The sequence below is a fragment of the Triplophysa rosa genome, linkage group LG13, assembly GCF_024868665.1.
Source record: "Triplophysa rosa linkage group LG13, Trosa_1v2, whole genome shotgun sequence".
NCBI lineage: Eukaryota > Metazoa > Chordata > Actinopteri > Cypriniformes > Nemacheilidae > Triplophysa > Triplophysa rosa.
Window position 1 is genome coordinate 5281425 of NC_079902.1, and position 16739 is coordinate 5298163.

A 16739-nucleotide genomic window follows, 5' to 3' on the forward strand; every position below is an offset into this window, starting at 1 on the left:
TAAATAACATGAATATTAGTCATGGCACGTTGGGGGCATGAGGTACAAGCTTTCTAGTTCAGATTAAACAACCTCGAGTGAGTAAATCAGATTTTCATATAAACACAACACAACTCTGCAAATCATATGTCTGCGTGTGTTGTGAGCAGGATTGCCAGGTCCAAGAAATATTTCCAGCCCAATGACCCCTCAAAACCCGCCCAAAAGGAATGAAAACTAGCCCAAAATCAAAATTAACAACTGCCAAAAGACATTTCTATTGCTGTATTTACTCACTATATTTTATCTTATTTGCTATTTATCTGAATGGTTTCCTAGGTATTGTATATATATTTTTGTTCTGTTGAACACATAATATGTTTTGGGTGATTTAGGAAAGCAAACAATTCTGGGTCACCTTTGACTACCATTTTATTTTTTTCTGCTATGGTAGACAATGATGCCAAAAAAAAATTCAGTTGCTAACATTCTACCAAATATCTTTGTGTTCAACCGAACAAACAAATTCCTACAGCTTTGGAACAACTAGAGGGTGAGTAATTCATAACAGAATTTTCATTTTTGGGTGGAGTGTCCCTTTAAAAAAATCCCATGCGTGCTCGAGGCCAAGCACGGAAATGGACGAGAAACGTGTTTTCTCTTTGTAAGACATGCAAAAACTTGCTTAAGAAATAAGCATGGTTAAATTTATTGCATATGTATAATGTGTACAAGCACCTCAATGTTTTAGTTGTTCTAGACTGTGTATACAGAGTATGAATACACATTAAGAATCTCATCCATTAACATTCATCCTTAGAATATAAAAAACATTTTGGCGGCCACGTTTGCATCTACGTTATTCTCTTGATAACTTGATAACAGATGCTGGACAAGCGTAACACTGTTTAACGGTAATTAAAATATGCGGTAATACTAAAAGTTTTCGTTTAAAGTTATCGTTACACCCCTAATATATGATGTCACAGTAATGTCATGCGGCAACCTGTCATATGTGTTGAAATAAACGTGTGCTTAATTGAAGAAAGGTAGTCTTGTACATATGTGAAGGCATGAACGTTAATCATCGCCTTGGAATTATAAGGTTCTGTCTGCGTTCTGGTTAGTTTTGAGATATTGAGCTTCAAAGTTTTTGCATTTTATATAACAAAAATTATATGAGGAACAAATCTCTTTCATACATGAAAAAGACAGAGACCCTAGATGTATTCTAAATGTACAATATCCAAATCTGAAATTTGTAAATGGGGATTTTTGGAACAGGTCAAACGCAGATAGAACCTTCTGATTCTGAAAAAAAGACATTCTGCTTAGAATTATAAGGTTCAATCTGCAAAACATTCATTAAAGTAATCATTTTCAAGCAACACAAACAATTTACTTTTATTGTTTGTTAAAACATGATATTAGTGTTATAATAATGTGTTGACATGTATAAAAAAGTTACGTTTACATGGTTATTATGACATGTAAGGCAGGTAAAATTACTTTCTAGAGATGAATATGGCTAAAATAAAATAATAAAGTTTATTGTTGTAATTATTTCGCATTCCGGGGGTCCAACTACGCTCATTCCTGTTCCGGCCCCCCGGGAAAATGCCCGGTATAATCCTTGCATGATTATTAATCCAGTACCATGCATACAGGTTTTTTTATTTAGATTTTAACTGAACAAAGTATCGCTTTTTTGCATTGTGGTATAACCCTGACAGTAGTGGTGTTTTAAAATAGGTTTTTATCCTCTACATATCACACAACATGTTTAACATCCCGTGGCAGCTGCAATTTATGCCAGAGCTGACAACAACAACAGCTCACAAAAAAAGCCATTACTAGTCTACCTACAATATTTTCTGTAATACTGACTCCCAAGAGATCTATAAATGTTTGCTTCAAGGATATTTTTTCCACATATTTCAAACAGAATTGATTTGTATTTTCTATTTATTTATAATAACCATTATTTTTACACCTTTTTAGATTTTAACCTGTAAGTGCATCTCTATGCTCTTGCCTGCTTGAATCACAGCATCCGTAACTGCTCCATGAGTTTTTAACAAGTGTGTTCAAAATAAATGAAGTCCTAATGGATGTCAAGTTGATCGGTAGTCACGGATATATAAAATGTCACTGAAAGCTGTCTGTTCAGTGTATATCTGAATATACTTAAGGGTCTGAACAATCTATATCTCATTAATTCATTCTGACCAAATAGCTTTTATGACTACTAATAAAAGCTTGTTAAATGTGACGTTCCAGTCTTCCAATCTGTTTTATAGAAGGGTTTTAGACCCCTTAGCCCCATCACATAAAGCTGTTACAAGATCCATATTCAAAGTGTTGCACTGATATTCCGGAAGATAGTTGTTGAGTGTATGGTCTGCATTCATCCATTGAAGTCATGCAGGCAGAAAAATATGCCTTTAAAACAATTCATCATAATGGAGTGTGTCCTTTTTTAAGGAGGTAAACATTGTCCAATGGTCATGTTTGGTTTTGGACACCTCATCCTCCCTGCAGAGCAAGCGGGAAAAACGCATCCAGCTGACTCTACTGGTCTGTTGACCTTGCCATGAGGCATCCACAGTGCTACAGTGATAAGCCTGCTAAATCTAGTGTGCACTCCAATGCATTTTGCCTCAAATTAGAGTTAATTTTCTTACATAATCACGTAACTGCTGCAGACATTGGTTTAATGCTAGTCTAACATGACTTTATATAAATATCAAGTGCCTATTCACTCAGATCTATTTGTTATTACTTTTACAAACATATTTACTGTCACCCATACCTTTTAGATAGTTAAACAATGTAGGCTAGCTGGAGATGTCTATTTTCAATGTGTTCAGTTATGTATTTTGATTTGTTCAGTCTATCCGTGCAGGAATTGAAGTGATAATATGCAAGACTGCCCTGATGTTTATTGATTTAGAGCAAGAATGTCGCAAACAACGTGAAAGTGAAGCTACAACAATTTGATCGCCCCCTAGAGGCTGGCTGCAGCATAGGTTGTAAACCCTGCCCTCTCTAATCCAATTGCACTTCAAATATAGGTTTGCTAACAATGGTTTCCCTCATTTTAGTTGATTTTAAAACGCAGATGTATGTTCAAGTCTTTGTTTGTCTTATAAATTTGTTTTAAGTTAGTTAGACCTATCAGATGTTTGTGTGCGAGTCATTGGGGAATATGGGCGGGACATTGATACCTCGGCTCTACCTCATGCTTACTACTGCGCAGACACTGGCAGTTTGTCAATTCTAAGAACACAAAGAACGGACTTACATTCTCGTGGAGAATGGTCTAGCCAGGCAACCTCGGAAGAACGAACTTGGATGGATGCGCCACAGTGACTTAATGGGACTTCAAGCAGGTTGGGTATGTGCAAGTCTGCAGTCGATGCATCCTTGATATCAAGAACACATCCAGGTACTTTCATCATAGGTGTAATTTGCGGGTGGGACAGGTGGGACATGTCCACACCACTTTTTGTGAGAAATTAAGAAATGCTTGCGGAAGGTGTGTATAGGGGCCATTAACATCTAAAACTCGTGGAAAACGCAGGATGCACCGCTTTCTCCCTTTTTGATCCCTGTCACCTGCCTGTCACCCTCCCTGTGTTATCATCCCTTGTTTGTATTCTCCCTATAAAATGCCATTGTGTTTCATTGTCCTGTGCTCGGTCATTGTATATGGTGTTTCTTGTGTACTTTTGTGCCTAGTAGTATATCGTGTTCTCGTTACCTGCTCTTGTGGATACCCTTTTTGGATTACCTTGGTGTATGTTCCTTGTCTGGTCTCGTTTATGGTTTGGTATTTAGTTTTATTTCAGGTGCCTGTCCGGTTTTGTCTCCCATGTGAGAAGTTTTGTTTTACTAGTTTTGTATATGTAGTATATCCTGTCTTTTCCCCCCATCGTGGGGGAAAAGACAGGATATACTACATATACAGACAAGTCTTGTCTATTACCCCATACCGCTGCCTGCATCTGGGTTCTTACCACCCCTTTCATGACATAAAGGGCTCTGCATACTACATTTGAAATCGAAAAACGACCGTCTGTGACCTGGGTTCCGTTTCAGAAAGGAGGTTTAGTGAAAACTCTGAGTATATTAACCCTGAAATGAGGGAAACTCTGGGTTTTCCATTTCAGGATGTGAGGTATGTCAAATCCGAGAAAGCGGTGTAACTCAAGCCCGTTTCTCAAAGAGAGGTAACTTATACGCGGAGTCAGTAACCATAGTAACTTACTCTGTGAACCTAACCTGGTCGAGAGCAGGTTTTCTTTTGTAAACCCAGAGTTTCTTTCGATCTCCTCCCCCTTTTTAAAGCACAAGTGGTGTACCTCATTCATTCATTCATTAATACAGTCATGCATGGCACACATTTTGATCACACAGAGACCATCTCAGTGGCTAAAATGTAATTTGTTTTTATACAGCAAGAGGCTGCATTAATTCATAGGGATGTACTTAGATTTCAGGAGAGGAATTTAGGACCCGAGTGGAATTTTGACATTTTTTTTGGTGCCGTTGCCATGGTGAATCTTAATATCGGAGCTCCATTGATCATGGCTTGTCATGGTGCACGCGCTTACCTCAAGGTAAGCCTGCCCAGAGTTGATAGAACTAACCCAAATCAGCTGTTCTGAAACCAAAAACTCAAAGTTTCGCATCTCGGTGTAAATCAACTCAGAGTTCACATTTTAACTCCGTGTTGGTTGAACTTCTTTATTGAAACGGGCCCCTGATTTCGAACAAAATCTGGTCCAAATGGTAATTCGTTTCACTAGTTCGCCACTGCAAACCAAACAGAACTCTCCGGGAAAGTTTGCATTGGCCGGTAAACACCCTCAAGCCACCATTGGTCCATGGCCATTACATAATAGGTGGGTGTGTTCTGTAGCGCCACCTGGTCTGTGTGAATTATTAAAGCGTCATTTCATTCAGCTGACGTGAGGTCAGCTCCAGAAACAAAGGGTGTTCGAAAACAGTATACAACCTCTCAGCATTTTCGAACTTCGTTTTACCCCCCCCCAAACGCAGAACGAAAACGCAATTCGCTCAGGCTATGCGGGTCCCTTAAAGTCCCCGTGAAGTTGCTATCCTTTTTTATCCTTACTGACACATTTCTGAGTGAAAAGGAATTTCTAAGGAGAAACTTAGTGGGCGTGGCTTGCGTTTTCACAGCAAATTGATTGCATGTGTAAAAACAGCTGTTGCATTGATTCTGAAATGAAATTGCCAGCATACTGACAGTTGAAGGGGAGCAGTTAACGGATGCTCCGGCCAAGCCGTCTAATTTACGTCATTTGTGATGGATAGTCATTTCAGGGCGGAAGTACTTGTACATTTTTAGACTTTAACTGAAGATTATGAGGGTATATGAATTTAAAAAAGAAAATGACCCACATTGATAAGCTATTTACAATAAACGCTGCAATATTTCATGAAAAAAATAAGAATTGTCATTTTTAATTTCACTGGGACTTTAAGGCTAGAAATAATTTCTTTGCCGAGTCATTGCATTATATAACTAAACCAAAATAAAAAATAAAAATATTTCCATTTATTTTGCTGTTATATAAAATATGGAAAATGAACCATTTAAGCATGAAGCATAAATAAATATAATTCTATTATTTTATTTTTGCATGCAGCACATATAACGCCCATACATTTAGCTACCCAAGAAGAAAATTATCAACAAAAAAATGCAACGGTTGTCACAATATTTGAATCAATGTGCTTTTAAACTTTAAATCAAAAAGAAAGAGAACTAAAAACAGATATATTATTTACATATTAAAACAAATCCGATTCTTCTATACATATGCATATGCACATTTGCATATTTTAGCTATATTCTGTAGCCTATATAAAATCAGCCTCACAAATGAATTTATTTTATAGCTGTGTTGCAAATCTGCTTGTTTGTTGATTCTACCAGCAGTTGGCCTGCAAATTAAAACGCACAAGATCAAGCGAGAAAATATCACATAAATCAATGAATCCTTTCATGCAAACCACACCTTATCTATAAAGACACATGGTAGTCATAACCGATTATCACCGCCATACACATCACACAGAGACACCTTTGTTTATGCATAGCCATGCATTACTCAAACCTCTATTCTTTATTTATTCTGAGTCGCAATCCAGCAAATGAAACGGCCTGTGATGAATGCGCTGGTCTGAGGACGGTTGGAGTCATTTGTAAATTCTGCTAATCAAACAGATTGCAGCCTGTGGGTCCCTTGCAGTGCCCGCATGTACCCTGTTCATTACAGTAATGAGAGGTGGGGCAACATGAATATACTGAGGACACTGCCTGTGATGTACCGCCCACTGTATCCCCCCCACATTTCCAGATCCATCATCTGATTCTCATTTACCTCCACACTTCCAGCTGAGACCTGTAATGGAACGGGCTTCATGCAGAGGTTGGGCACACTGATCTGGGAGCAGTTTCTGTGCCGTGACGGTGATTAGAGAGGGAGGAGGTGAGCAGGTCTCGGATCAGGAGAACTGATGGGAGTGGTGAAGGGGTTCCTGTGGCCATATGGAGGCTCACGTTGCCCGTCTGTCACCTCCCACCTTTAACAGCCAGTGTCATCCACTTCCAGCACCGTCAGGTGAGCAGGGACGACATCTTCATTATCAGGGAATGGGAATTTGCTGGCAAACATTTCCACTTTGGGACGACATAGCAGGAGGGGCACGGAAAAGAGGCAGATCTTTGTTTCTGGTGTGAATTTGCCCATCTGCGGCTTTCGTTTCATTCAGCAGCCAGAGTCAGGGATGGCAAAGTGTCATAAAGGGGAAGCTGAGGAGGCAGTCGGCTGTGACAACTGATGTATTGACACAAGACTTTCTCCACAAACACACAATGACTCTCAAGCTTTTTATGTTTAACTGCGGATGTGTGGATGGGAAAATAGCTATGCGGTTTGTATGAAAGCAAGTAACAGATTATTGTCAGCACTCCGCTGTAAGTGTTCATAATGAATCTCTTGTTTATTTATTTATTATTTCCCCAAGACAAATATGTTAAAGTGGTACATTCACATGATGCATTGAATTAGGTGTTGACTAGCAGCCAAATTAATCTCAAGGGCATTTTTGTGAGTGTGGTGTCACCTTGTGGTCAATAAAAGTAACATTTTAAGACTCGAGGTGCATATCAACAAAATGTGATCAATACAGAAGCTACACTAAAGAGTAAACAGCTTTGTTTATTTACTTTTTTAATTGCGAGACTTTTTCACAAAACATTAATGCTGTAAATAAACATAAATACATGCAAATACATGTAAAAGGTACGACTTTAAGTTGATTGTTTTCTGGATCAACACATGAAACAACCAAAACAAAAAAAGTTATTTCCATTCAGCTGGAGACAACTAGTGAGCACAAAAGTGACCAATCTTGGTCAACAAATGAAAATATAATACATGTAGAATAAAATCAGTAAAAAGTAAAACAACATTAATGTAGTCCATATGACTTGTGGGCTTGATTTGAAGCTATATATTGCATATAGTCTGTGGAATAAATTGAAATATCACTATTCATTAAAAATCATCAAACCCCTCAAGCATTCATATAACTGATTCATCTTTGACAGAATTCTCTATACGTTCTCTCTCTCTCTCTCTCTCTCTCTCTCTCTCTCTCTCTCTCTCTCTCTCTCTCTCTCTCTCTCTCTCTCTCTCTCTCTCTCTCTCTCTCTCGCTCATTTCAGAAAGAATTCTCACACGTCACATGGCAGCACATGCTTTTAGGCTTCCTATCATTGCCTGTTTCATCATTCCAGTCCTATTCGCTACCAAAGGCTAAGACAGAAGGAACCCATCGTGGATATTAGGCTACACGTGTTACTGCCCCCCTACATGAAAGACACAAACCATTTTGGATTTTTCCATGACTGAGGTCAGTCATAAGAGCAATGCAGCATTGTACGTGGATGAAATAAAGAACAGAAAACTATGCAGAGCCAAAAAGAAACGATCGATGAACAAACCCATCAAACCCTTACATCAACCTCAGAATAATAACCCAATGTGAAATGCTTTCAAAAGGACTGCAATGGTTATAGTCTCATGAATCCAGATTTGATAAATAGCATCATTGATCTGAGCCTCCCTGTCCGTTAATATTAACGGACTGTTAATATTATTATTCATCATTGGAGTTTGGGTTCCTCGCCACAGCAGAGCAGTGCAGTGTTGGCTTGCTCACCGGGAGACTGCATTTATTTATTTATTTATTCATTTATTTATTAGATATTATTTATTATAATGATCTTGCTTGGTCTATAAACACCATGCACTGTGCTGTGTTTTACTTTCTGTGTTTTTCTTATTTGCTCCTGTAAAGCTGCTTTGGAACAATGCACATTGTGAAAAGCGCTATATAAATAAAATTGAATTGAATTGAACGTGCATGTTTGTAGCTTTTTATTTTGGAAGATTGTTCTAGCCAGCAAATGGAAAAAGGATCCTCTTTCCCCATTACGTTTTTTTGGGGGGGGGGTCTGCAAGTGTGTGTCCTTTGTTTTAACTCCATTTCACATTTTTATGGTAAGTCGCTTTAAGTGAATTACTGTGTTTGTGAATAAATCAGTGTTTATAATGAGCGCTGGGAGTAAATCACTCTGTATTGTTTGTCCTTCATTCTCTCCTTTTAGGTTGTGCTTAGATGGCGGCCAAGAAAGCTGATTTGCTGTCTCGTCGTTCAGGCTGACAGTTTCGAGTAAGACCAAATCCCCAAGAAAAAAAACAGAAAAGACATTATGTTGTTGGTGTATCGAGAGATTGCAGAGGCACGCGTCCTCACGCTTTAATCGCTCCTGGTGCTTCCTGAACAAGCGACACAATTTGCCCGTTAAATTTGCGCGCTTTCATCAATTAACAGAACACGTTTTGAGAACACAAGGGCAGATCCGGATTAGCCTCAGCACAATTTAGATGAACAGATGAATTTAACTCGAACTGTCTCCCGTAAACCTGAGGACAAATTATATCAAGACGGAAGACAAGCGCTTTAATGGCTTTGACTAATGGTTATACATCAATGCACTGCTTGTAAAACTATAGTATTTTTGGAAAGATAGACATATAAAGTCTGTTTTCTCTTGTTGTGATATAGGTGAACATCACTCCTCTGGCAATTGATCCCAATCATGTTGGAGCTGTGGCTACATGGTATTGTCTCCAGGTTCAACTACTCTTTCAGTTTAAAAGACAATAAATGTACTATAATTTGGTAACATATATCAGGGGTTCTCAATCTTTTTGCCTCAAAAGCCCGCCGATTGTATTCAACAATAGTGTCACGACTAGGGATGTAACGATTCACTCAACTCACGATGCGATGCGATTCACGATACTGATCTCACAGTACGATTGGTCACGAATCACGATTCGTTTTTAACAAAATGAGTTGACAAATTAGTAATGAACAAGTGCCCTTTATTATTTCTCCAAAAAAACTGCACATTTCTTTGTGAAATAAAAATGCCTTTTATATCAAATATGAAAAAACATTAAATAAATTAAATAAAAAATGAATTATACAAATTAAAAGAAGTCTACTGTCTTTAATATAAACAGACTGTGCTTTTCCTAGCACAAATAAAAGAAGTCTCTTAATACAAATTAACCTAGCTTGGATTTTTTTACGTTTTTTTTTTTTAGAAATATCAGCATATCCACGTTTTCTGGCATAAGATGAGATCTCTGCATATTTACAATGTCCCCTGCTGACGAAAAAACCCTTTCACTAGGGACTGAGGTGGCTGGTGTGGAGAGATATGCTTTTGCTAGACCAGAGAGCAGTGGGTACAGCCTAGCATTCTCTTTCCACCACTTGAGTGGGCAGCTGTTGAGGGAAATGGATGTTTCAGTTCTGTATTTATTCATTTCTGCATCAATCTGACTGATAGGCTGTGCAGCTGCAACTGGTTCATTGAAAGTCCGTCCAAGAAGATCCTCAAGTGCAGTTTTCTTGGGAGGAGGTGGTGTCTGCTCAGCTCCTGCGCTACCTGTCTGGTCCGGAGGCTCCTCTGCTGCAGGGGGGTGGCCACTGGCACCTTCTTCATCCTCATTCTGCACAGAGTAATGCAAGAAATAAAAAGACTGATATAGTACAATAGTGACATTACTTTCAAATGGTTATAAGCAATATAATATTTAATATTTTTGTATAATCTGTATTACAATACACTTAGTTACAGAGATAAAAATGCAATTTTAAATATGCAATAATAATCAAACAATTATTAAAAATCCATATTCAAAATTGGAGAGAGTGTGAAAAAGAAACAATACCTGGTTCTGCAACAGCACAGCTTTCTCTTTTAGTCTGTGGAATACATCTTCATGCTGGGTTTTCTCAAGATGTGGAAGAGCCCGGAATCTGGGGTCTAAGGCAGTGCACTCCAGCAGGTGGTTGTGCTCTAACCTGTATCTGTCTGAAAGGTTGTTCAGTATAGCTCTCTTCGTGTTACTCACAGTGAGGGAGTCTTCTTCGTTGGGTGCCATGTTTTGCTCGATCATATGCTTTAAGGGCACAATGAGAGACATCGTTGGATTTTTTTCGTCACACAGCACAGTGGTGGCCGTTTTTAGTGGCTTAAGAAGTGTCACTATGTCCTCCGCATCACGGAAGTCTGAGCCATCCAAAGTATCGATGTCACGTACATTTCGCCGAACGTCGTTGCTCAGGAGAGTCGCTGTCACAGCCGCTTGCTGTTCTAGATAGCGTTCGATCATATCCAGGCTGCTGTTCCAGCTCGTAGCGACATCGATGATTAACTTGTGCGCTGGAAGCTCCAGCAGTATCTGTTTGGCCGCGAGTGCAGCTGTGGCCGTGGAGCTTCTGTGAAAGAATGCAACAATGCGCCTAATTCTGCCCAACAAACGGCTCACTCGTGGCACATTCAAACCAGCTTGGCTGGCCAAGTTTAATGTGTGGGCAAAACACCTGACATGTGGGTCTAGTCCAGCCTCTCTGACAGCAACATCCATATTTCTCGCGTTGTCCGTAACAACAGAAATTCCACGGTTAGCCCTTTGAAGCCCCCATTCATTCACAGCAGATTTTAAAACTTCAGCAATATTAGCACCGGTGTGTGTTTCAAACAGAGGGCGAGTTTGAAGTACAAAACTGACCATATCCCACTCGTTGGTTATCACATGGGCTGTGACCGTAATATAACTCTGGGTAGCCCTAGAGGTCCAGCTGTCGGTTGTGATTGACACGCTGTCTGCCTTTCTGAGTGTATCAACCACCTTAGATTTTGTTTCTCTGTAAAGCATTGGGATGAGAGTCTTGCTAAAGTAGGGGCGTGATGGAATTGTGTATCTGGGTTCCAGAGTGTTCACCAGTAGCCGAAATCCTTCATTTTCTACAACAGAAAATGGCCTCAAATCTTTTGCCATGAAAACACCGATGCTCTGTGTTATCTCCGCAGCTCTCGCACCCGTCGCAGTCAGTGGGACTGCAAATCTTCCGGTCAATGTGGTTTGCCCCGTTAATAGCTTTTTGCTTACAGATGGCTGTGCCTTGAGCTTTTTACTGCGGTGACGGTTTACGTGCTGCATCATATTGGTTGTGCTGTTAGTGTATGTAAACATCTTCTTGCAGTGTTTGCACACAGTTTTGGTTTTGTCTGTTTGCACCTCACCTCTGTCATTTTTAGTCTTCGGAAAGCCAAAATGCAGCCACACCTCTGATTTGAATGATGATGGGGCTTCCTCAATATCAACATCCACACTCATTGTCGCCATAATTGAAACTGATTGCTACAATATGTTGTTCGCCACTGCTGCGCATGTAAAGCGAGTTTGCATTTAACACAGCGGCCCCTGCTGTTCAAAACATGAATCGCGATTCTTGAACATTTCAGCCGACTTGAATTGTCACATATTTTAACCGATTTTCAACCGGCTCACGGTGAATCGTTACATCCCTAGTCACGACCTGTGGCAGGAAGAACCCAAGCGCAGGCAGGCAGTAAGGGGTTAACAGAGATTTATTTATTAAATAACCAAAAACGAAACAAAAAACCTGCGATGGGGTAAACTATACAAAACAGGAAAATGAACAGGACGAAGACTGATTTACACTAAACAACGCTAAACATAACTGGACAAAACTAAACTAAAAACTTACTAAACTTGACGAAGACTTTAACAGGACCACGAGCATGAAACAATAAGAAAGCTCAGGAGACATGAAACGTAACGAACGCAATACAAGAGCACAAGACAAAGAAACAAGAGGGTATATATAGGTAAGACAAACGAGGGATAACGACACAGGGCAGGTGTGGGTAATGAAACACTCAGGGAAGGATAACAAGGAAACGAGATGGCGGGAACAGAGACGAGACACTGGAGAGAACGTATATTATTGTCAAAAGGACAATAATATGTTTCTCTCCACACATAACCAAAGGCTTTGTCATGACTCTGCTACAGGACCAAGAAAAACATGACTAAGGAAGCAGAGCCATGACAGAAGCCCCCCCTTTAATGAGCACCTCCAGGTGCTCACCAAGGGGTAGACGGACAAGACAAGGCAGACTGAGACAAAGACAAGACAGACAAAACATGGAAACAGAATAGTGGAAGACAAGACAAAATACAAGGGGACTTGGGGTGGACAAAAAAAAACAAACATGGGAGGGGGGGGGGGCAAAACAAGGGCCCATAGGGGGCAGTCATGGGGGTGGGGAGAAGTCCCAGTCCCCGGCTGCGCTCAGGGCGCGAAGTCCTGGGGGACTTAGGGGGAGTCCTGGGGGGAACAGTCTTGGCCCTGGGAGTTTCCCAGGGGCCGCTGGCTGCCGGACTAGGGACCGGCTGGAAGGCCGGCTGGACAGGGCTTGACGCCGGCTGGAGGGCCGGCTGGACAGGGCTTGACGCCGGCTGGAGGGCCGGCTGGACAGGGCTTGACGCCGGCTGGAGGCCGGTCTGGACAGGGCTTGACGCCGGCTGGAAGGCCGGCTGGACAGGGCTTGACGCCGGCTGGGGCGCCGGACTGGACACCGGACTGGACATCGGACTGGACTCGGACTGGATGCCGGACTGGACGCCGGCTGGACACGGACTGGACGCCGGCTGGATACCGGACTGGACGCCGCTGGACACCGACTGGACGCCGGCTGGATCACCGGACTGGACGCCGGCTGGATCACCGGACTGGACGCCGGCTGGATCACCGGACTGGACGCCGGCTGGATCACCGGACTGGACGCTGACGTGCACGCTGCCGCTGGACACCGGACTGGCGCCGGCTGACCGGACTGGATTGGCCTGGAGGCTGGCTGACACGCGCTGACTGGGTGTCCCCCTCTCGGCTTCTTCTCTTCGACCGGCCCACAAACGTGTGGCCGGCTGCAGGGAAGCGGTGGGGGACACGACTAGCTCCGTGTTGGAGGAGTCGGACGGGGAGTCCCACGACTCCCTCCGTCCACGCCTACCACGGAGGCTAGCTGGTGGTGGAGTTACTGCGGGGGGTGAGGCGGATGGAGGTGCCGAGTTCCCCAGGGTAAGGGTGGCCAGGACGCGATCCTCCGGGACGGTAGCCAAGGGAGTGGATACCCAGTCTGGCACTAAAGGCCAGGGATCATCCCGGTTGACCACGTACCTGATCATGTCACCCAACCACGGGGAGACTCAACATCTCCACCTCGGCCGCTTGAGAGGCTCGGTGAGGCAGCAGTTAAAAATAACCTTGAGCTTGCCTCACCGAACTCAGTCTCCCCCGCAGCAGCCACAAACTCCCGGGCGCGAAATCTCTGATCCCGCGATCCCCCTGCCGAAGCCCAAACAACAAACAAGTCTGGCGGGCTCGCAGGGAACCGTTCATGCCTGCTGGGTTCGTTTCTGGCTCTTGTATTCTGTCACGACCTGTGGCAGGAAGAACCCAAGCGCAGGCAGGCAGTAAGGGGTTAACAGAGATTTATTTATTAAATAACCAAAAACGAAACAAAAAACCCGCGATGGGGTAAACTAAACAAAACAGGAAAATGAACAGGACGAAGACTGATTTACACTAAACAACGCTAAACATAACTGGACAAAACTAAACTAAAAACTTACTAAACTTGACGAAGACTTTAACAGGACCACGAGCATGAAACAATAAGAAAGCTCAGGAGACATGAAACGTAACGAACGCAATACAAGAGCACAAGACAAAGAAACAAGAGGGTATATATAGGTAAGACAAACGAGGGATAACGACACAGGGCAGGTGTGGGTAATGAAACACTCAGGGAAGGATAACAAGGAAATGAGATGGCGGGAACAGAGACAGACACTGGAGAGAACGCATATTATTGTCCAAAGGACAACAATAAGTTTCTCTCCACACATAACCAAAGACTTTGTCATGGCTCTGCTACAGGACCAAGAAAAACATGACTAAGGAAGCAGAGCCATGACAAATAGAACCCAACATTTCTACATAATCAAATATTTTGAAAATAACTAAAAAATGTTTTTAATTCGTTATAAAAATGGCAAAAGAATAAATATTTTACATGCACTGTAAAATTTTTTGCTGTAGTTATGCAGCTAGTTGACAGTAATTTTCTATAGATTTATATTTATCTTATTTATTGGCAACAGTTTTTTCAAAGATAAAAGAACATTAACAAGTATTTATCTTTACAGAAAAAGCAATAAAGTAACAGCGTTCTGGGAACCAGAAATCCTCATCAACCTTTTACTTTTTTTTCTAACTTTGGTTCTCAGAATGCTTTGCACGAGGCTGTTATTTTATTTTTTTATTTTTTTCTGTAAAGATAAAAACTTGTTCATTTATCTTTGAACAAACTACTGCCAGTATATTACATAAATGTAAATCTACAGTAAATTACTGGCAAACTACTGCCAGTAATACTATAATTTCACCAGATTTTTTTACAGTGTGTATTTCAATTACAGTCATCTTGAGGCCCCCTTAAAAGTCAGCTGGGGCCCCCTCGTGGGATATATATACACAGTATAATCTTTGCAGGTTGAAGTGATAGTTCACCCAAAAATGAAAATTCTGTCATCATTTAATGACCTTCATGTCATTTCAGACCTGTATGACTTTCGTTCTTCCACAGAACACCAAAGAAGATATTTTGAAGAATGCTGTTAACTTGCATTGGTTTTGTGTCCATAGAAGTGAATGCTGTTCGGTTACCAACTTTTTTCAAAATATCTTTTGTGTTTTGTGGAAAAAAGAAAGTCATATATGGTTTGAAATGACAAGAGGGTTAATAAATGATTATTGAATTTTCATTTTTGGGTGAACTATCCCTTTAAACCGAGATATAGACATTACAAAGAAATGTTTAGAAAGAAAATATCTAATACAACTTCTCTTGTAAAAAGTTTCTATACCATTTTAATTACCATTTCCTATTTATTTTCATTACAATTGACACTTCGCAAGCTGTTTGATTGACAAGCGATCTGACCAATCATGGCGCCGATATTACGTGCCCCCGTGACTGACCGCCATTGTCCGACAAACAAACCAGTCTGACAAACCCGGCGTAGGGGAGCTTTGGTGATTAATAAGAAATAATAGCTTTTTAATTATTGTAATAGTAAACAGAAAGATATATACCCAGCTTTAATGGACGTTCACTCTATAACGATAAACAATAACTTTTACTGTATATAAAGTTATAACTTTTAAAAATCATTTTAAATGAAGGAAAATAGCGGAGTTCACATCACAACTATACCAATACAGATACCAGACACAATATTGATGGAATCATTATTGTACGAATTACAGACACGAGCGTTCGGGAAGTGGTGTTTTAAGGCGGAATATACAGTAATACTTATTGATGTTTTACTTACTGTACATAATACACTCCTCAGTACTTCATAATAGTAACTCAATTATAGAAAATGGTTTCTTCAAACACATGATATGTTAAAGGTTAGAAACCTTTCAAAAACAGACGCCTTCCAATAATAGACTTGGGATACAATAGTTCATTTATTGCGTGAGATTCATTATCTGATAATGCAGGTGCACAGAGTGAGTCGCAGTCCAGTATTCTTAATTAACATCCAGGTTTGCACATATTGGGTCACTGAGTTCATAGTGTGACATTGCATTACCTAGATACTGTATAAATGCTCACTGGGCACCGAACGATTTGAGAGAAAAACAATCTATACCTCCATCACGGCTGAGCGGGTCACCAGACCTCTATAAGATGAACGTGTTTAGAGACAACACAGAGATTAGAGAGCGCTCGGAGAGAGGGAGATACATTAGCAGTGGCGTAAGAATTTAATTACTTACTTAAAGATATTCTGTTCACCAGTACACTAAATAATCTGTGGCAGATGTTTAGAGTCTGCTTTTTAGAGCCCGTCTTTCAGCCTTTGCATTACTATTGAATTTCCATCCGAGTTAGTACAGTAAAGCCAATATTCCCCCGGTCACTGAAAGAGTCGTAGAGTTTCATTCATTCATGCATTCATTCATGACTTTCTGTAGGAAGTCATTTAGGCTGACAGACAGAAGGAAAGAAGTTTTCTGAAAATATGTGTTCTTTCCCATTTACTGTAATTTATGTAGAGTAGCGTGCTATTGAAATGTTCAAAATGCAAATAGTTTATTTTGAAAACCCTGTTTCATTTCAGTATGAGGTTATTGTGTCTCACAGTGTGTAATGGGTTTTCGGCCTGTGTATGTGATGGGTTCTGTGT

General features: G+C 40.8%; 1 protein-coding gene across 1 annotated transcript; it reads right to left on the bottom strand.

Annotated features, from left to right (window-relative positions):
- Window positions 1-9600: 9600 nt before the first annotated feature.
- LOC130564269 (E3 SUMO-protein ligase ZBED1-like) lies at window positions 9601-11783 on the bottom strand. The gene is made up of 2 exons (XM_057350233.1): window positions 10332-11783; window positions 9601-10109 (listed from the first exon to the last, which is right to left on the bottom strand). The coding sequence occupies exons 1-2, from the start codon at window positions 11781-11783 to the stop codon at window positions 9660-9662; spliced, it is 1902 nt and encodes a 633-aa protein (XP_057206216.1). The 3' UTR covers window positions 9601-9659.
- Between the last annotated feature and the right edge of the window lie 4956 nt (window positions 11784-16739).